Genomic DNA, 21,693 nt, shown 5'->3' with positions numbered 1-21,693 from the left:
TACAGCTCTTTATTCCAAGTCTCAGTGACCCAGTTCCTGCTCTAGCTCCAGCTCCGCTTCTAGCTCCAAATCATTGAGAAGACTAGGATATTTTTATACTGTAGGGGCATTGGTAAAATCTTTAGCTGATAGGTATTTTGGGGATGCCTCATTTGCGTGTGGAAATGGGCTCCCGCCAGGCTGCCAGACTGTCAGACTGCTTGAAAAATCACATAGGAAAGCATGGTATTTCCAGAGCCAGAGGCCATGTTTTCTATGGCGGCTACTTCAAAGGAGAGTTAGGAAGATGCCAGGTACTCTGCTGAAAGGAGTCATCTGCATATGAAACCGAGCCCGTGGGCCACCCGGACATGGAGAGACTACGACTTCACAGCAGAGGTCCCCAACAGTTAGCCACCATGTGGGTGCTGGGAATTGAATCTGGGTCTTCTACAAGAGCAGCTGCTGAGCCATATCTCCAGCCTTTTTAAGCTTTATTTTCAATACTGCTTGAACACAACAATCTGTTTGAGCTGTTTAAAGTACAAGTCAAAACAGACAGTTGTCCTGCTTATGTATCTAAAAGTTTATCTCTTTTTGTTAATTTTGGAAGTACATGTCTCTCATACCATTCCCTACCCTTTACCCCAAGTTCAAGCTATAATTATACTAACTCATTTATTATTAAAATATTAATATTTAAATAAAAGGTGGTAAATAAGGATTAGCTGCACAGGAATAAATTATACTTTAAATCTTTTAAAAACAACTTATACTTTAAATTTAAAAAAAAAATTTTCCCTCTCAATTCCACACCCTTAGCATCTGCTGGAAAAACATCTTTTTTAAAAAAGTTTTATCAAAACCCATGGTTTTATATAAACTAAGTTAAGAGCCAACTAATGACTGCAACCAGTTCCTCTCATTAATTGCATCCCAGTTGCATGGCTTCCATGAATCGCCACATAACTTGTAAAGCTATACCAGAAAACTACAACTTGACAAGAGAGAACTCTTCCTCCACACGAATAGCAATCATGTTCCATGTGCCTTCTCCTCCTCCAATACTGCCCTTCCTGTGCCACATTATGTTAGCCTATGCCTGTCCTCCAGCACACTGCCCATGACTAGATCATCACCCGTGACCGCTTTGATGGACATGCTTCTTCATTTATAAAACAAAGAACCAGGAACTATAGAAATTACTTTTATAAAATGGACATAATCTAGACTAATGGCTTTTAAATCATCTTGGCAAACTCGCTGAATTTTGTGTGCTTTTGTGACCTGGGCACCTGATCTTGTTTCCTGGAAACCTCAGTTTGTTACATCACCCAAGAACATAAGGAATGAATGTCAGTATGCTTGAGAATTAACATGTCAAAGTGCTGAAAGACAGCACATTCATCTTCATTGAAAGCATGAAGATTGAGAAAGTTGCCTGGCATTGCGTCTATGAGCTATTCTAGAACTAGGGATGAAAAGGCAAGATTGCCTCACAAGCTAAGGGTGACTCCAAGCTTGTTCTTCCCCAACTGAAGCAGCTCCAGCAGCACAGTTCCAGAACACAATTCCATGGTATGGTTCCAAAAGACATCTGGGGGAACAGGTGTCCTCAGAGTTCAGGCCTACTTTTAAAAACTAAGGTTAAGAGTAAGCTGTTGGGCCTGGAGAGATGGCTCAAAGGTTCAGAGCACTAGCTGCTCTTGCAGAGGACACCCACATGGCGATTAGCAACAATTTGTAACTCCAGTTTCAGTTTGTAGCCTGAGATCTGATCCCCTCTTCTGACTTCCATGGCCTTACATGGCACACGTACACCTACATATATGCAGGCAATGCATTCACACACATAAAATAAAAATAATAAATAAAATATTTTGTAAAAAAAGAAGTCAAGCTGTTTTATCAATTGTAATGTGGTATGGTAACGCTGCGTAACACCTCTTTGAAATAGACTAATAGTATTTTCATTTTTAAAATAGATCAACTGAATTACAGAAGAAGTCAAGTGATTTTTATAAACTCTGCAAGAAATTAACAACTGAACTCAACTTAATCCCTGACTCACCCCATAATGGTTCTCGCCTAACAGGGATACAGCTAAGGGACTCAACAATGCAGAACTGAATCAGGTGAATTAAATATGTACAATGGCACTTTCATAAACAGAACGCAAGGAAAGTATCTATAACCCATTTAGACATCAGAGACCCTAAGTCATATGACACTGTTACACAAAGGTTAAATCACCCAGTAGAGATAGAGATAGTGGCCTGAACTGTCATTTTACTTCAGAATATATGTTCTGAAACCTTTTATTATCTATGGGAATTTGTCTTCAACATGAGTGGAAACTATGAGAATCAGAGAGTAAATTATATTACAGTACAAGGTCTTAAAACATTCTCAACCCAGAAGGAATTCTTTAAATTATTTCATTGATTAATGGGTTATACACGTGTATATTTGTGTCAGTGTCGGTGTCGGTGTAACATATACATGCATGGGATTTAAAGTCAATAGGTTGTGTCTGAATCCACAATGACTTGTGGTTTCAGGTAAGTTGCCCCAGTTCTGTGAGTCATTGTTAAAAGAATGACAAGGATAAGACCTACTACATTTGCAAAGCTTTTATACTTGTAAGAACCCAGCTCAGTGTTATGTACTTAGTAAATGTTTTCATAACAGAAACATACTAAAATTTCAAATTTGGTAAAACATAGGATCTAAATGCTGATAACTGTCAATTTGGGGAAGGAACATTTAGTTGGTTCTCAAAAATAAATGTTGGTTCTCAAAAATAATGTGCAATGCTGAAAGGAATTTTTTAATGGCCCAAAATGTATTTTTAAAACAAACTTTTAATTTACTCCACATATCATCTGTAATAGGATAAACAATAAAACAAAGGAAAAAACAGATGCAGTGTGGTTTCATTCCAGTATAAATGATTACCCACAGAATCAGCTTGCAGACACAAGGTCACTGACAAAGAAAATTTTTGACACATTTACAAAGGAAGAGGAGTAAAGAGCTGGGGTTTAACTGGTCACAAAAGAACTTCAAAAGGAGGAATATGAGAAACATCCTTTTAGAACAATTTTCTTTGCTCCTGGAATCAATCATAACATTCAGAAATGTATTACCTGTATTAGTGTCCAGTCAATTGTTTTCCCACTACGTACTTGTCTTAGCTCTCTAATCTTTCAGTGTACATTTTTCAAACGCCAGTTGCTCAATCCACAGGCAAAATTAATACAACAGAAGTTCATTAAAATGAGGCCAGTGAAGAGTAGTAATTTCATGAAAGGAAGATACTACAAACTAAATAAACTCTATTATATTTAGGTTGGTATTTATTAGAGTTAAGCAGTTGAAAATTTTTCTAGCCAAAAGAAGCAAAATGATGATGATGGTGGTGGTGGTGGTGATGATGATGATGATAATCACAGAGAAAATGTCAATTTGGAGAAAAATGTTATGCCAAAATAAGTTAATAAGCCACACCATTGACACGCCTTTTGTGTCTTAATATTTATATGAGCCAGTTCATGGAAACTGAGCACGGTAATGCCTTATCCAGGAATTCTAGTCTTCGGTTTAGGGTCACCCACACTCCTCTCATACAGTCAGATCCACCAATCCACTGGCGCCACAAACAGCGGCTCAGGTGTGCTGAGGTTCTCCTTTGCCTCCTTCAGTGTCTAGGGTAAATTCCACTGGCTTGGAAGACTCCTCCACTGGAGTACTGTGTTCCTGCCTCCCGTGACCGTCTTTGGTCTCCTCGTGGGTGGAGTGTTGTTGGCAGTCCTGCTCTGAGCTACTCCAGACATAGCCAGGCAGCGTCACATGGCTATCGAGCTGTCTGCTGACAGTCTTGGTAGGTTTGCCAGAAATGAGCACCAGGCGAGCGCTGGCCCCCATCTGGGACTGGCTGCTGGTGCTGTGAGTCACAGTGGTGAGCACCGAGCCGTACCTGTGGCTTCCACAAGGTGGCGTCCTTTTCCAGTCGACAGACAGATTCCACCGATTCCACATCTTTTTCACCTCAGCCTGAACCTACATGCAATAAAATATGTTGTGTATCAGAAAGGATAAGGGAGCCTCTGTATCCGTGTCCCAAGGATGCTTGCCTGGATTTCACGGATAATAATAATCACTGATTCAGATTCTTCTGTGTTCCAGGGATTGTACAGACCTATGCCCTCTCTACACTTTAAAAACCCTTTCCAATCAATGTTATTTTTAGTATTTAAATAAGAGCTGAAATGTTGCTGCCTTATAGGAAAGAAGAAACAAGGATTCCACATTTGAGGAGAAATTAGAGATGAGCACTGGCAGTGAGGACCACAGGACTCTGCATCTGACAAGTCCATCCAAACCCCTGCACTGAAGACCTGACCAAACCCTGAGATGGCTACCTGTAACAGGGTCATGCACAATCCCAGGATAACCTCAGCCTTCTCTAAAGTATTTGCTAGAGAAAGTTTAATGGTGTAGAGCAAGTCTGCTGTTCACTGTAGCCAGTGTACCTGATAATAGTCCTCCTACCTCCTCTGTTAGAGCATTTACTACAAAGGGCTATCACACTGATACTCAGAAGCCTCTCTCTAGTGCCTGAGAGTCATTCCTCTGAGTTGTAGCCATCAAGAGGATAAGGTCTTTGCCTTCCTGTCTCTGTAAAAGGATAGAGCCTTTACTTGGACAACTGACACAGTTAGCCTAATCCCTACAGCCCAACCAGCTCTGCTTTTTTTCATTTCTGACTCTACTGAGTCACAAACACACCAACCTCCTTTATTCCTTTAAAACACCCTTTGCCCAAATCAGAGCAGAACTCAGCTCTGTCCCTTACTCTCAACAGCTACTAAATAAACTGTTCTCACCACTTTAACATTTGGTGTCTGACACCATCTGAGGCTGAGGAATGGAGTGGAAGGTACTCAGCTTAAATGAAACTGCCACACTGTCAACATACATGAGCACATGGAGTGAAGAAAGGATGGGGGAAGGAAAAGCACGCGCAGCTGCGATCTGAACAAAGGCTTGTGATTCCACTCCTTACACTGAATAGTCAATTCTACTGCTGTTTCGAGAGAGCACCTTTTCAAAAGTTCCAGGGGATGCAATGGAGAGCTTGTAAGCTGGTGTCACCTAAACAACAAACTCCTATCTGTTCATCCTGGCAAAAACTAAACAATTGACCTACTGAGCTCTGCTGCAAAATAAGGTTTTTAAAAAGGCAAAAGTAAATCAGGGAAATGACGAATTGCTCCTTAAGCTTGTTATGAAGAGACTGGCCTAACATCCCACAAAATCCAAGTTCTCAATGTGTTTAGAAGCACGTGGTGGTCTGCAGCAGTGAGGAGTGTCTTTGTACTTCTGAGACTTGAACCAAGTTGGGTATTTGAGGGGAATAAAGTGGCAGCCCACCCAAAGCAGGAAATGCTGAAAGATCCAAGGTAAATGTATCATCCAATGTGGTTACGTCTCTGTGGCCGACTTCTGAATAAATTGAAATGTCTGTGTCACCAACTTGTTGGGTAAAAGTTATCTAAATATTTTAATAGATTTGACCTAGGGAAGCTTATAGCTGACTTTTTATAGAACTTGAAGTGGACCAAAAATTTTAGTATTAACTAGAATAAGAAACTCACTGTCCATATCAATGTGTTTTGGATTTTTTTATTTGTTTGCTTGCTTGCTTTGTTTTTGTTTTGAGACTGTAGCCTCAGCTGGCCTGGAACTCACCATGTAGACCAGGCTGGCCTCGATCTCACAAGAATCAGCCTGACCCTGCCTCCCAAGTACTGGGGATAAACAAGTGTGCCAGCATGGGTTTGCAACAGAGTTGACATTTAAAAGTGCTGGAATAGTAAGGTCTTACATATTTGTATTAATGGCTGATTTCTCAAAATAATTTATGATCAACGTGTCCCCTTCTCCCACCTACTATGCCTTATAAATCCTGGGACTCCTCTAAAGAGATTCAAGTACCCTGTGATGGCCACTTTTGAGCATCTATGATCTGAATATGCCCCAACAGTTCTTTCGCTAGAAACTTGATCTCTAATGCAGGGATATTGGGAGGTGGGTCCCTCACAGAGGTGTTTAGGGCTTGAGGGCTCCAAACTCATGAAGGAATTTAATGTTATTAAGAAAGGGAATGAAGTTGTAATCTCTTGCTCTTAAACATGTGAGCTCACTTGCTCTTCAGCCTTCCACCATGGGATGATGCAACAAGAAGACCTGATCAGATGTGGGCCCCCTTGACCTCGACTTCTCCACTGTCAGAACTAAGAAATAGACCTCTGTTCTTTGCTAATCACAGTTTCTTGTGCTCTGTTATAAAGACACGCAATGGATTAAAGCAAAAATGAATTTGGAGCTCCACCTTTCAGGTGCCTGGGGTCCCTTCGGACCTACCTCCCCATTGCAGTAGCAGTAAATGATAGACACGAAGAAACCCTGTAAAACAGAAAAGGATGTGAGCACACTGATGATCCATGATGCCCATAGCATTCAAATGCTTTATGTCAAAACATTTTATGTCAAAACACATGTTGAAAATTGGTTTTTGATGATACCTTCAGAAAATTATTTTCACTCGGTATTTTCCAATTTATTTAGCTTATATTATATTTATTTGAGATCTTTCCTTGGTGTCAGCTGGACCAAATAAATAACTAAATAAAATACTCAGAAGCACACAACTAATTTCTTTTATGGCAGGTTTATTTATATTGCCACTCAAGGATCACATAAAACTCAACCCCTGCTTGGTAAAAAGTGTTTATATGCCTTGAATGCTAGAAGCTACAGATGTAGAATATTATATGTTAGAAGCACAAAGGATCTTTTCATTCACTCAGAAATATCTATTGAGCTCAAACACTGTGCTAAGAGCAGCTCAGCATGAGAGAGGTGCAGAGACGAGACCTGGATAAAATACAAACCAATAGCCACAGGAAACAGAAGGTGATCAAGGTCCTGCAGGTAAAATAACTGTTACAGAGAACAATGCAGTGGGTGTAGTAGCTGAGAAACTCAGCAAAGACCTCTCTGGAATGACGTTTAAGCTGGTATGAGTGACAAGAATAAGAAGTCAACTGAATGAAGATGGGGCTGTGGGGAGCATTTGGGGAAAAGAGTAGAAGAGCAAGCTCGGTCCTGCCCCCACCATCACGTCCACACGAGGAACAGCAAGCGTGGAGCAACAGCAAGGTCTCCTGGAGCATCATGGCAGATGAGGCCGAGTGTCCACAGGCTCCAGGCCACGTAGGCCTGCGTGTGGCAGAAAACGACATTCAAACTTCATACCGAGGAAGCCTTTGGATATTTTTGGCACATAAATAACATGATGAAACATGAAATTTGATGATTTTTTGGAGTATTTTACATGTGAACTGAAGTTCCCTGGATGGCCACACACCTATGTTAAAGATTCTATAGACCGATTAGAACGGCGACTGTGAAGAGCTGGAATGTTTCAGATTAAGTGTCGAAATTATCTTGGATCGTCTTTAGTCTCCTAAATAGTCATTTATTGCCCACCTTGTTTCAGACCTAACATCCTTTTGACTATCAGGTAAAACCTCTGGACTGTATTAATTTAGCAGACCACTAGCTTCCACCAATCCAAGAGCCAAGAATATCATCAGACACCATCTGAAACCCATAACAGAGATTTCCTCTTTGTTATAACCCATTTACCTGATGTCCCCGCCAACATATTTGGTAAATGAATTGATTTAAGTTGTCCTGTTGCTCTGTGACTACAAAATAGTCGTGTAAACACTTCCATGGGGTCAACCGAAAGCTGTGCTCTCAGGCCATGGTCACTCATATTTAGTTTATAACCTCTCTTATTCCCTTTAGAACAAATATATAACTACATTTCAGGTGGCAGAAGGTGGCATGGTGAAGAGCGATCCATACAAGAGATAACTGTCATCGCCTTTCAAGGATGGTAAATCAGGTGGCAGCATTGTCTTCCTGTTTTATCTTCTTTCCCCTTTCACCCTCTTCCCTGTCTTTATCTTCTTTTCGTTTTGTTACTTTCCATACATAAAAGTGGAGGTCTCTGTTCTACAGGAGTGACATATTTTCCAACAGCATACCTTATCTTGCTACCCAGGCTTGTTCCTAAGACAAACAGCTCCATACCAGCTTCTGTGGGGGCCAGAAAATTAACCCGACCTTTAGGAGGGAACACCACAGTGCCAGAGAATATGGTGCTCACACGGTCCTCAGAAGACAGGTCCACCAAGACGGAAAGAAGGGCAGAAAGAGTTGCAGGAGAGAATAAAAACTAATTACACGCACAACATGACAGACCCCGCTGCTCACCTGGAAGGAGTTGAAGAAGAGCTCGCAGTGCATGCGGACCTTCCACCAGAGCCCCGTGAAGGAGTGTGGCTGGCAGATGAACACGATGTAGTGAACACCGAACACCAGCACCAGGACCAGCGTGGACTTGGCCAGTTTCCTAGAAGGAAATGGTAAGCCCTTCTATTAACCCACCTCAGGCGCCTTTCAGGAGCTACAGCTTTCTGGAGAAAATAAACTCCAGCAGTGCTCAGAAGAGCCCACTCTTGCCTAGCTCTGTTACTTATGTTGTCTCTGTTCTGTTGCTGTTTCCCCTCCTGCCTTCTTCTGTCACTTATTTTTTGTGTATGTGTATGTGTATGTGTATGTGTATGTGTATGTGTATGTGTATGTGTATGTGTAGCGTGGTGTGTGTGTGTGTGTGTGTGTGTGTGTGTGTGTGTGTGCTGTTCAGCTATACACACCCATGCAATGAGCATGGTGACGCCAGAGCAGAACACCAGTGTCTCCATTCCCCAATGCACAGCCATACACAGCTTTTTACATGGGTGCTGGGGACTTGAACTCAGTTCTCCACTCCTACCTCCTGAGCCATGTCCTCAGCGCTTCTTGTCACTTTTAAATCAGGTTGTTGATTCTCATTTCCCATAATCAGTATCCCCTAAGTCTTCCTAATCTCTGCTTGTACGTGTCTACTATTCTTGATGATAGGGTGCTATTTTTAAAAAGTTGTTAGATGTCTTTTGTTTCTGACCTGAGTTATCATTGACTTCTGTGTTTGAAGCTTAAAGAAGCATTTCCTCCATCCATGTCAACTACTGTCCTGCCACAGGCAGCACTGGGCTTGTTGAGTTCATCCAACTACCATTGGAGACACTTTGTATTAGGAGCTACACGTGGTCAATTCCTCCTCTTGTTCCAAAAATCCTGTCAAGTACTCTGTCTCCGGCTGTCTGTGCGTCTACTTTTTTCTAACTCTTTTTTCTCAAATAAGACGATTTGACTGACATTATGTTAAGTTTCTTATGCATTTGTAGGTATCCTGGGTTTTCTAACAGGATGGTATGATATTTAATTTTAGGTGTCAACTTTCATAAGGATCACCTAGAAAACCAGTAAAGCATTTTGGTATGTCTGTGAAGGTACCTTCAGAGGACATTGGTGTGTGTCGACAGACTGAATGTGGAAGGCCTACCCCTACTGGTGGGCAGGCACCAACAATCATCTGGGATCCAAACAGAATAAAAAGGTAGGGAAGGTTTACTAGTTCTTTTTCTGCTGCATCTGAATACCTGTCTTTTCTTGCCTTTAGACTCCAAGAGCTCCGGGTTCTACAGCATTTAGACTCTGGAACATGTACCAGTAGGCTCTTTGTTTTCAGACCTCCTCCTTGGACTGACTGTTACATCATTTTCTTCCCAAGACTTTGGGACTTGAACTGGATCCAGGAACTCCAGCTTACAGAAGGCTTATCACAGGCCTTCTCAGCCATCAAAGTCACACGAGCCTGTTCATCAAATAAGTCTTTTCTCATATACCTATTTACCTGTAACTGTCTGCATGTCTGTGCACATCTATATCTGTTCTATCTGATTCTGTTTCGAGACAAGGACCCCAGCTAGTACAGACAGGCTTAGTCTAAATGGTCCCCACTGATCCTTATCTCTTTTATTTATTTATTTATTTATTTTGTTCTTTTTGAGACACAGTTTCCCTGTAGTCCCAGCTGGTTTGGAACTCGCTGTGTAGACAAGGCACCACCACACCCGGCTCTTTTATTTATACCCTTGTCAGTCCCTTTTTCTTCTGCACTGAGGCAAGCTGTCATGCTGTGAGCTGGGCTACTGAGGGGTCTGTGTGGCAAGAGACAGGAGTATCTGGACAAGCGCCAGCAAGCACCTGGATCTGCCAACAGCCATGTGCACTCATAATCTCCCCAATCCAGCTTTAACATGATACCACAGCCCCAAAGGGCATTTCAGTTGCAGCCCTGTAACAGCCTGAAGCAGAGGAGCCACATCCAGATTCCTGACCCACAGAAATAGAACAGCAAGTATATTGTTTTATACCACTAAGGTTGTAAGTATTCAACTCACAGAAACAGATAGCCAGCTCTCATAAGTGCACCATTTTCTGGTTTGGGCTTAGCTTTATTTTGTTTGTACTTCTTATCTAAGAAATTGCCAAATGTGACCTTTTTCTTGTTCATTTCTCAAATTGTCCCCTTGTCCGGGGATCATTTACACCTAAGTAACCTCAAACAATTTAACCTTCTGTTCTTCTCAGTCTCTTCTCCAGTTGCTTTATATAGATTATGTTTCTTCTTGGAAACAAGTTGTGTAGGAGAGCTGAGATCTCACTAGTCTAAGATCAAAGAGAGCTGGATTCAGAATCCATACTTGTCACTACCTGTACAATGCTGATTCTCTGATGTCAGAAATGGGGGGCCAGGGCCCCCAAGTTCATAAAGTTGTACTATTTTAAAGGTATCTTAGGGAGCATCACTCCCACCAATGCACTTTCCATCACAGCCTTTTTCCCAATATCTACAGAATCTGGAGCTCCTACAGGCTCATATTGGGGTATGTAGCTCAGATGTCTGGAGTTGCTCTACCCGCTTCACCGCCTGTGATATCTCTGTCATTTCAGAACATCTGTTCCCTTGACTCACTTCTAGCCACCTGCCCCTCACACAGTTTCCCCTGCCACCTGTGGGCTTTTTCTCTACCAGTTTAGTTCTCACTGCGTGCTCTTGTCTTACCTGCAGTCCCCTCAGTCTTAGAACTCCACATTAGTCCATTTCATTTAAGACACCATCCTTGTTAATCACAGTTCTCTTGGACCTTGACTAATCCTCTGAACTCTCAGAGCCTGCCTGTGCTTGTCCTCTCCTTCTGAATACTTACTAGTGAGCACCAAGTTCCTGTCACTATGAGACTGGGAAGGACACTGTGAATACCTACAAGGCATTCTAATCCAGTCTTGTTAGATTCAGGGAATGGTATAACTATACTTCCAGAGCCTTAAAACTCTTGTCTAACATGATTCTGCAAAGAAAATTATATTCTGTGTTTAAGATGCAGGGTAAATTCCCCTAGAGACTGCTCTCAAAATCAAGCTAACTTTGAGAGCTCCGATTTGCATGGTTAGGAACCAAAAACTATGTTCAAACAAAAAAATAAAGCAGAGCAATAAATATAAAATGGCCACAAATGTAAAAGTTGAGGCACTCTTCAGTTTAATGCAAACTAGGGGAAAATTCGATTAGGCAATGAAATCTGGTTGATATTCTGTTAGCTCCGTCCTCTGGCTTTTCTCTCTTTGTCTATGACTAAGCTATTTTACAGTTCTATAGAGATAAAAGTTCAACTGCAGAAAACAGCAATTGAATTCTTTTTCAATTTTCTATGTAGCAAAGTACCACAAAGGTACTGCCTTAAAATAGTACCCATTTACTCTATGCAGTGCTAAGAAGTACAGGCTTAGCATGACTGCGTCTTGAACTCAAGGACTCTCAAAGCTGAAATCAGGTTCCAGCTTGGACAGGGGTCTCACCCAGACCTCGGGGCTCTCTTATAAACTAATTATAATTTCTAAAAGACGTTCATTGCAGTTGTAGAACTGTCTGCTGGCTACCAGTCAAGAGTCACTTAGCTGCTACAGTCTGCCAAAAGGTTCAAGTCACAGAGGCAGGCCTTCACAGTGCATCAGGGACTCTCTCTCCAGGCTACCAGGATGGAGTCTGGGTACCATATCATAGGAGTGACTAGCCTATTTTCTTTGTTACATAATGTAACCTAATCAAGGGGAGACCAACTATGTCACCAGAGGTCTAGTTCACATTCAGTGTGAGGGGTGATAGGGCAGGTGTTGCACAGAGCACATATAGGACACCAGAAGCTAGGAACCCTACAAATCAGTCTACCACAGTAATGCAAGTCATTCCTGTTGAAATGCAACCTGTATCCAGTACACTGTCACTAATTACAGGCCTGCAGGTATCGACAAGTTTTGCTAGAGTGCATCCATTTATAAATTCATTCCAGCATTGATTATCTGACTGTGTGTTCTCTTTTGAACCAGTTGAAATATTTTATCATTTCCTTCATTAGCTATTGAATTAAAATGTTTGAAGTGTGTTCACTTATGTATGTAGCTATGATTATCCCCCTTTTAGGAATTTATCCTGCAGTGGCAGTGAATCAGTTGAAGTGAGCAAGTACCTACCAAATGTACTCCCCCAAAGAAGTCATTATCTGTGTATTCATGTCAAATTGGGCACCCAGAAACTCTGGGCACTGATGCTTCTCAGTGTCCATCTGGTCACCCATGTACACTGCCTCTACAGCTTTACAGCTTGGCTCTCTACAAAGTACAGCTGTCTAATGAGGTGATTCTGGAATTAAGCAACTGATGGGGGAGGTCTTCTGGCTTGCTAGAAATATGGTGATGGCTCTATGTATAAGAGCAATGCTGTGAGAGGCATGCAAGGGAATCAAATGACTTGGGGACATGGTGTCCTGTTTAGGAAGTACATGCCTATTCCCCACAATCTCTGGCCCTCGTCATTTCCCAGGTGAATGACACTGCTAAAATAAAAGGGGGCAGGCACAGGGGACCCTATGTATCTCAAACCTTTCTTGATCCCTCCTGGCTTTGAATTGAGCTTTCTTGTCTCTGTACATAGAATTTTGTGCATGCCTTTATGCTTGTGCTCGCCTCATTTTAGGGAAGAATCCTAACATATCTCTCCATCTCCATCTCCCTCTCCTTCCTTTCCTCCACTTCCTGCCTCCCTCTTTTCCACATCCCTCTTTACCTGACTTCTTCCCTCCCTCACTCTTTCTAAGAAGGGGAATTTAGCAAATAAAACTCTTGGATACTTCCCACCATGCCCCTATAGCATCTTGTGCTGGTCGTCTCATTTTGTTCTGACCACCAGATCAGAGAACCTTATTATTTCCAGGTGAGGCTAGAGACTCAGAAAAGGAAAGCATTCCCCAGAAATCATATCACAGGTGAAGTGATCATGTTTAAAAGTTATCTTCTTTTGGGCTGGAGAGATAGCTCAGTGGCTAAGAACACTGACTGTTCTTGCAGAAGACCTGGGTTCGAATCCCAGCACACACATGGCTGCTAACAGCTGTCCGTAACTCCAGTTCCAGAGGATCCAACAGTCTCTTCTGACCTCCACGGGCATTGTACAACATGGGTGCACTTACCTACATGCTGGCAATACACGCATACACATAAAATAAATAATAATAAAATATTTAAAATGTATCCTCTTTGCTATCAAGCTATATTGGTTTTATTCTAAAAATAATAAACATTAAATACGATGTTTGTTTAACACTGAATGCAAGTCAACTTAGTAAAACATTCAGGTGCTGTTTTGCCTTGACTCTTTCTTTACTTTTCTTTTATCTTTTTTATAGGGTCTCTATATATCCCTGGCTGGCCTGGAACACACTGTGTAGGCCAACCTGAATCTTTCATTTTTCCATATGTTTTTTTCCAAGAGCTGACAACTCCTTTTACTTTGTAAAGGAATTGGGTTGTATTTTAAAAGAGAAAAATGTATCATTCTGTTGTTAAATATGATAGCTTTATTCTCCACATTGATCTTGTTTTAAAATAATTGACAGTAAGCTATTCCATACGTACCAATGAAGGGAACTTTATGAGGGTATGCATGTTCTTTGTTCCTTTTATAGCTACTTGAAAATCTTCCATTACCTCAAAATAAGACTATTTTAAGAGCTGATTGTGCTAATTCATTTTCATTTCAAGCCACTATGTCATCTGAGAGATGTGTAATTTTCAGAAGTGTGTGTGTGTGTGTGTGTGTGTGTGTGTGGTGTAAGCACATGCTCACTTAGAGAAACTATATCAGCTTTGAAAAAATTGTGCATAGAAGTGTGCTAAATAACCATTTTAGATTATGCCTTTGCAAATTTCACATTGCTTTAAATTTTCATTGTTTTATTTTTAAAAAGATATGTGAATATTGGTTAGACGACACTAATAAAAGAGTAGGCTTCTATTCAGATTTGCCAAAATGTTACTGAGAGGAATGGGCACACCCTTAAAATGGACCAATAATGCTTATGAACACCCAGTTTGTCCTTTTCTTCATGAATGATAAAGTAATGTAACTCTTTCAATCAGATTTGAAATGTTTTTTAAATTTTATGTTTTTCATGTATTTACATATCAATTTGCTAGACAACTGGATACAAGCCAGCAAGTCCACTTTCTTTATTGTTTTCAGTGAGGTCATATTTTTACATGAAGATAAAATTGTCTAAGACAATCTCCAATAGATTTTGTGAGAATTCATATATTTTATAGAAAATTAACAACCTACTGAGAACTGACCAAAATATACATGGAATTCAAGCACATTAGGAAGGTTTGAGGATATTTATAAGTTGACTATACTTTTTTCTAACAAATCATAAAAATGGCCTAAACTAAAACATATGTTCATAGAGTAAATCCCTTAAAGACATTTCAGATCAATTACTATTTGTTCTTAACTAGTAATCAGAACGTTTCCTCTGATGGAGGCTGCTCTGAATTACCTGTACTGCTTTCTCATGTCATGCCCAACAGCATTGGTCTCCCAAATTTTGGTAGCGAGAACTCTAACTGTATTCAGGAACAGAATAAAATTCAGCTGAAAGAAAAGAGGAAGTAATATCACAAAGCATTATTAAATTAGTTTTCAAGGTATTTATAGAAATTCAGTAATTTGAACTTCTTTGTATTCAGACTATAAATTACCCACTCCATAAATGTGAATGGGGGAACCCAAGATAACATAGAAAAGGCTAGTGACCCTTCATTTTACTTCATTTAAAAAAAGGATTTTGAAAATTCAGTAGCACTAGAAACCAGAGAATAATCTGCCAGTGTCCAATTTCCAAACCAAATTTCAGTGAATCCCAGTGGCAGACTGGCAGGACAAAAAAATAAGTTATTATAGAAATGCAATTCCTTTAAAAATGAGTGAATACCTGGGTTGTCTCTGCATTTCGGGAGAGGAATAATAGAGTTGTTCAGAGCATACTCTTTATATGAAATGTACTGGGAGATATGTTAAGGTCTTATTTTTTTCTTTTCAATGGAAAGATGTTATATAAGAAAAGAACTGTGGCATAGACAGTTATATTGAATTTTAGAGGTGATGGGTTTTAGAGATGATCAAGTTCTACCTTAAAGGATGGACACAGGGGAGAATTGGTGAGATGAGCTCTTTTATGTCCAAGCACCTCAAGTGCCAATGAAGAGCTTAAACATGAAGGAAAGGTCTCCATACCACGTGGTATGGTGGTGGAAGCCTGAGCTCCCTGAGTCTTCACTCAGGGAGATGGATGCTGTTCAGAAAGTTCTACTGAGGAATAGTGGGACTATAACTGGCCATGAGGAGCCACTGTGACACTGTCAGGACAGGGGTTGGAGTGACGGAGGACCCATCACATTCTGCATTGCTGAAAACCTATTCTGCAGGGGCCTCAACCATTTCTGGAAATTCATTGCTTTGGTTACTGGGTGATTCCTATGTTTTAGTACCCAGCTCAGCAGACTGCATTAGCTCTGAACCCCTTGTCACCCTGTGTACTATCATCCTACCATGGACTGCTTTCTAGGTATCTCAACAGCTTCATGGCTTACAAGAACTTAAGAGCCAGGGAGAAAACAAGGATATGGTATGAGCCAGTACATGAGGAAGGATGCTTTTAAACTAATCATATCTGCCATTTCTCCAACACTCTCTAAACATCACTTAAGAGCAAGGGCTCTTAACCCTTGAGCCATCTCTCCAGCCTCTGAGTATCACTTTTCTGAGAAGTTATTCTTGACACCCAGCCCCAGCAGAATCCTTAGAACATGTGAATTTGGGCTAAAGCTATGGGAAAAACATGATACCCATCCCCTCAGCCTTTCATCTTCATCATTCCACAGTGCCTAAACATTCTCTGTATTTTGTCAAGATTTGTTAAATGAGCATGAACACATGAATAAATAAGATGTGCTTGCTCTGAACACAACTCAAATTAAGGTAAATCAGTCCTCCCTTCTTGATATATATTGCTCATTCACTTTTTTCCTCTTTTTAAAACATATTTTATTAATTTTGACAATTTCATATATTGTATTTTGATCTTATTCACCCCTACTCCTCCTAACTTTTTCAAGACCCATCCCTCACTTTCCCTCATATATATGGTTTGTTAGTCATATATATATATATGTGTGTGTATGTGTATATATATATACATATATATATATGCCCCACTGATAACAATTTATGCTGTCTATATACTCATGGGTGTGGGCCCACACACTGGAACATGGTTGATCTATCTGGGTCACACCCTTAAAGAAAACTGACTCTCCCTCTCCCAGCAGCCATCAATTGTCAGTAGGTCTTCAGGGGTGGGGGCTTGTGAGCTCTTCTGCCCTCCATGCTGGAATATTGATTAAACTGATCTTGTGTAGTAACCACAGATGCTGTGAGTTTATGAGTCTAGCTGTCCTGTCATGTGAGAAGACACTGTTTTGCTCCACTGATTCTTACTTCCAAGTGTCTCACAAAAGACATAATCAGAAGAAGAACTCAAAGTTGATGGATATGAAAGTTGATTGTTCTAAAACAGCTCATTGTACTTGAAATGTTTGTCTGTGCTTATGGACACAGTCTAGAGTAGGTGCCTTCCTCCCTCACTCCAGTTCTGAGTTTTCCTTCTAGGAGAAGGAATTCTGCTGTGCACTTCTTTGTCTCCCCCTCACCTTTGTCCTCCTCATCCCTAGGGGAGACAGGCTGAAGAAGTCAATGGGTGAGTGTGAGAAGAAAACCTGAGTTGGCTTGAGGCAGCCCAGCCTTCTCGGCTTTGGGAGCTTGCAGTGGGCAGACTGGGGAATCCGCAGCACCTCCAGGGATGGTGCTACCCCTCAGCATCCTGTGCCTCGATGGGGAAATCTCCACAAATTATGGGACTCTCCAACAGGCCCACTTGTCTAATGAACCCAAGACATGTCTTCCAGCCCAAGCACCAGCAGCAGTAAGACATCAGCTTTCATTATTCTCTCCCTTTGCTATAGAACTTGTCTCTCAAAGTCAAGGCAATAAAGAGAGATGCTATGTGTTAGCTCCTCCCAGAGACCCTCTAGATGCATTCCATCCACTCACATCATATACTGATTTCTTTCTTCAATATGTTGGAAACCCGGAATATTTTTACTTCATTTATATTCACATTGGTACTAATTATTAAACTTTCAAATAATAAGTAATAATCTTCCTGTTCAATTAAAAAACCGTAACTCAATTATGCAGTAAATATAAATACAAAATATGTAGTTCATTTTGCCCGCTAGAGTTCAGTTTGTAAATCAAGGACAGCATCTATGGTAAATATTAAATCTTGGATTTCATTCAAAGTGGTATGCCTGGGAGATTTTAAAAAGGGAAAGAATTCTAGAAGGCATATTTCCTTAGGGAAAAAAATCAATTTAGTTTGCAATTCTGTCAAAAGTACAGGTTAACTTCTGTCCATAAAAATAATTCCTTCTTTGCCAATCTTCCTTTTCATCCCCATCTCTTGATTTTGGAGACTAAGTCTTCTTTAATTGAGAGGAAATGAGTCATTGGTCTAAGCAGCACAGAGAAGACTATATATCTTTTTCCTTTTAATGTTTTTTAAAAGAGCAATGGATATATTTTTTAAATGTCATTTAAGATTTCCCTAAAAGTTTTTATGAGAAGTACCATCTTGTTCTTTCTGCCAGAATTCTGAGATATCCTTTTACAGGTATCTGGAACAAAACATTCATGAGGGAAAAAGCGAAAATCTGGAACTGTGTATTTAATGCACTCTAACAGCACACAGTATCCTGGAGAGTCACTCAAAGTAAACCATTAGTCATCTGATGAGCCAGTCCATGTCAAACACCAGGAACTATTTATTGAGGACAGAGATTAGTTCATAGCACAGTGACACTGCAAAGCAAACATCCAGAAACTTGTAAAGACATAGCAATAAAAAGTGACTTGAAGCAGCACTCACTACCAACCCATATTTTCCTAATTCTTAGCAACATATATGAGCAAACTATAAGACCTACATACACTCGTAGTTACATCAGTTTATGCAGGGTTATTTAAAAGTCAAATATCTATAACAGTATTGTCAAACTAATATCAGGAAGACTATCTTCAAAATGCTTCCCAACTTGAACATTCTTTGATTCTGTGGCTTATTTTTGTAGAGGTCCCAGAAAATGAACTACAGCCTGCAGATCAGTGAGTGACTGGCTCTGATTTCTTGTTTTAGGGTTTGGTTCTTTTTCTTCTTCTCCTTCTCCTTCTCCTTCTCCTCCTCCTCCCCCTGCCCCTACCCCTTTCTCCTCCCCCTCCCCCTCCCCCTGGCCCTCCCCCTCCTTCTCCTTCTTCTTCTTCTGGTCTTTTTGAGACAGGGTCTCTCTGTAGCCCCAGCTGACCTGAAACTCACTATGTAGACCAGGCTGGCCTTGAACTCACAGAGATCCACCAGCCTCTGCCTCCCAAGTGCTGGGACTAAAAGTGTGTGCCACCACACCTAGCTGGTTCTTTTCTTAATGTCAGATGAGCATTGCTCAAACACTGGGTTGTAGATTGTCTATTTCCTTACTGCTGTTCTGCAGCATTGCTTAGATGCATCTACTATGAAAAAAGTGCCTGGGGTTAGTGATACACATCTGTAATCCAAGCATTTGAGAGACTGAGGCAGGAGGCTCCAGAGTTCAATGCCATCCTTGGCTACATAGTGAGATCAAGGCCAGCGTGTACTACAGAAGAAGTCAGAGGCGAGTCTGAGGTACACGAGATTCTGTTAAGAAAGAGAGGAAAGAAGGAAGAGTATGAAGAAAGAAGGGAGAGACTGATGGATTCTGGAAGATGCTTCTATTTATCCAGTGACATATGTCAATCATTAAATTGGTAACACATTTACATTTTTATAGATGATTATATTTACCTTTTCTTGATTCCTTAAAAACATTGTCCTATTACACATTCACATTTTAATTCAGCTAACAGCAAATGAAGCAACACATTGTACATGGAAACACATCCAGCCTTCATGGGATCACAAAAATAAATGCATTTAATGAACAGAATTTGTGAGATTGACTCCCATGAAGCAACAAAAACATGGGCTTTCTTCACAAGCTGCCACAACTTTGACCTTCCTTAGTTAGAATAGCAGCATGCAATGGTTTATGGTTGCCCCTGACTCTCTGAACCCAACATGAGTTTCATATAGAAATCAAAGGACCTTCAGAACACCACAACTGATACCAGAGTCAAGCAGGACTATGTGCTTAATGGAATGGTGGATAATCAGCATCTCTTAAACAGACATCTGCTCTTCAAAATAAATCCAGCTAATCCACATAATGCATCCAGAATTTTTTTTTTCAGAATACAAACCTTGGGCTGGGGATGTAGCTCAGTTGGTCAAACATTCACATAGCACACATAAAGTCCTGGGTTACCAGTGCCCCATTTTAAAAAGCGAGGTGGCGGGGGGCAATAAGATGGCTCAGGGAATAAAGGTGATTGTTGCCAAGCCTGATAATCTGAATTCAGGTCTCAGAACCACATGGTAGAAAGAAAGAACCAGCTCCCCAAAGTTATCCTCTAATGATCACACAGACATGGCACACATACATACATATATATATATATATATATATATACATACATACATACATACATACATGCACAAAAAAGTATTTTTAATTTAAAAAAAAGATGCGGTGGTACATATCTGTAATCTCAGTGCTCAGAAGGTGGGGGAGGCAAGACTATCAGTAATTCAAGGCTATCTTTGGTTATAGTGAGTTCAATGCCAGCCTGGGCTGGGGGGACACCCCAAATCTCAATTTGCTTTAAATCTAATACATACATACATACATACATGCACAAAAAAGTATTTTTAATTTAAAAAAAAGATGCGGTGGTACATATCTGTAATCTCAGTGCTCAGAAGGTGGGGGAGGCAAGACTATCAGTAATTCAAGGCTATCTTTGGTTATAGTGAGTTCAATGCCAGCCTGGGCTGGGGGGACACCCCAAATCTCAATTTGCTTTAAATCTATCCATGTACCATAATTTTATGGAAAACCCAAACACAAATCAAACATGAGATGGAAAAGGAACCCAATCGTGACTCTCCTGCCCAACTTCACAGTCTGACCTCCTGTGTTTGCTGCCATCATGCCTTCACTCCAGTCACAGAAAACATGGCCCGTCCACTTACTCCTTGACTCATGTTAATCTTTAGGCACAAAAACCTTTCTCCATTAGGGACTTTCTATTTTTCTTTCATGCTTTTGGTTCTGATCTCACCTATGTGGTGTTTCTATTTCAACATTCTCCAGACAGAGTTTGGTCACTTCTCCTCCCGATTCTTAACTTCATGATGGCCATAGGAAGACTTAGCGAACACTGTCTAATTAGTACATGAGGCATCATATGTCACATTTATGTTCTTCATGCCATCATAAGTAGAGTTTCTTGTAATACTGCGATTGTGACTGCTACTGTGGGCTTCTATTGATTGCTTTTCTCAGGCTGTACTGTTCTTTATTGTATCTAGTCCTTATAATAAGCTTGTGAAGGTATTAGAATCTCCAATTTCCATTTAGAAAACTGAAGTTAAAGGGCTGAGGAAACAGCTCAGTGGACAGAGCACTCGCTGCACAAGTATGAAGAAGCTCAGCACGCATGCAATATAAAGACATTTAAATAAGGACAAGTATCACAGATTTCTCTTTTGCTTTTTCCTTAACTTCTGAATTCAAGAGCTCAGGTTCCTAGTCATGTCAAGCTATTCTCTCTAACTAGCATCCCCAAGATCATCTACAAGGGCCTCAAGGCAAGTCTGCTCAGTCTCTCAATCTGTATTTCTCGGTCTATGGTTTTAATTCTTTTCTATTGTAATAGCCCCTCAATGCAGGTCCTTGTGCCTCAGGGAAGCCCTGGCTTACTGGGACTTACTGAATCTGCCTACTGTATCTTCATCTCCTCTTCCAGCCCTTGCAGCTCTGCTTCCCCTGCTTCTCCAGTTGGGTATCCCTGCTCCTTCTAATGCGTTCTGGAAGGCCTCGAATCTAAAGAATGCTTCCAGAGTCTAAAGAATGCTTCCTTCTCTGGTTGGTTTGTAGTTTGGCTTTTTTGTTTGTTTGTTTTCACTTTTTGAGACAGGGTCTCATGTAGCCTTGAACTCTTTAAGTAGCCAAGGATAGCCTTGAACTTCTGATCCACCTACGTCTACCTCATGGGCTAAGGTTTCAGGCAGGTACCATCACCATGCCTGGTCTATCTGTTGT

The 21,693-nt window shown here is 40.7% G+C and overlaps 1 protein-coding gene across 1 annotated transcript in view; it reads right to left on the bottom strand.

The window, feature by feature from the left end:
* Positions 1-2,822: 2,822 nt before the first annotated feature.
* The window catches only part of Pth2r (parathyroid hormone 2 receptor), a 93,758-nt gene continuing 74,887 nt past the window's right edge, over positions 2,823-21,693 (bottom strand). Inside the window, exons 10-13 of the mRNA XM_008846215.2 lie at positions 14,898-14,992; positions 8,332-8,470; positions 6,409-6,450; positions 2,823-4,041 (exon numbers count right to left, since the gene is read on the bottom strand). Coding sequence (XP_008844437.1) covers positions 3,649-4,041; positions 6,409-6,450; positions 8,332-8,470; positions 14,898-14,992 — 669 coding nt within the window. The 3' untranslated portion in view covers positions 2,823-3,648. The remainder of the gene's footprint in view (positions 4,042-6,408; positions 6,451-8,331; positions 8,471-14,897; positions 14,993-21,693) is intronic.

The sequence above is a fragment of the Nannospalax galili genome, unplaced genomic scaffold (assembly GCF_000622305.1).
Source record: "Nannospalax galili isolate Female #2095 unplaced genomic scaffold, S.galili_v1.0 scaffold281, whole genome shotgun sequence".
Classification (NCBI taxonomy): Eukaryota; Metazoa; Chordata; class Mammalia; order Rodentia; family Spalacidae; genus Nannospalax; species Nannospalax galili.
This window is presented reverse-complemented; position numbering and strand designations above follow the sequence as displayed.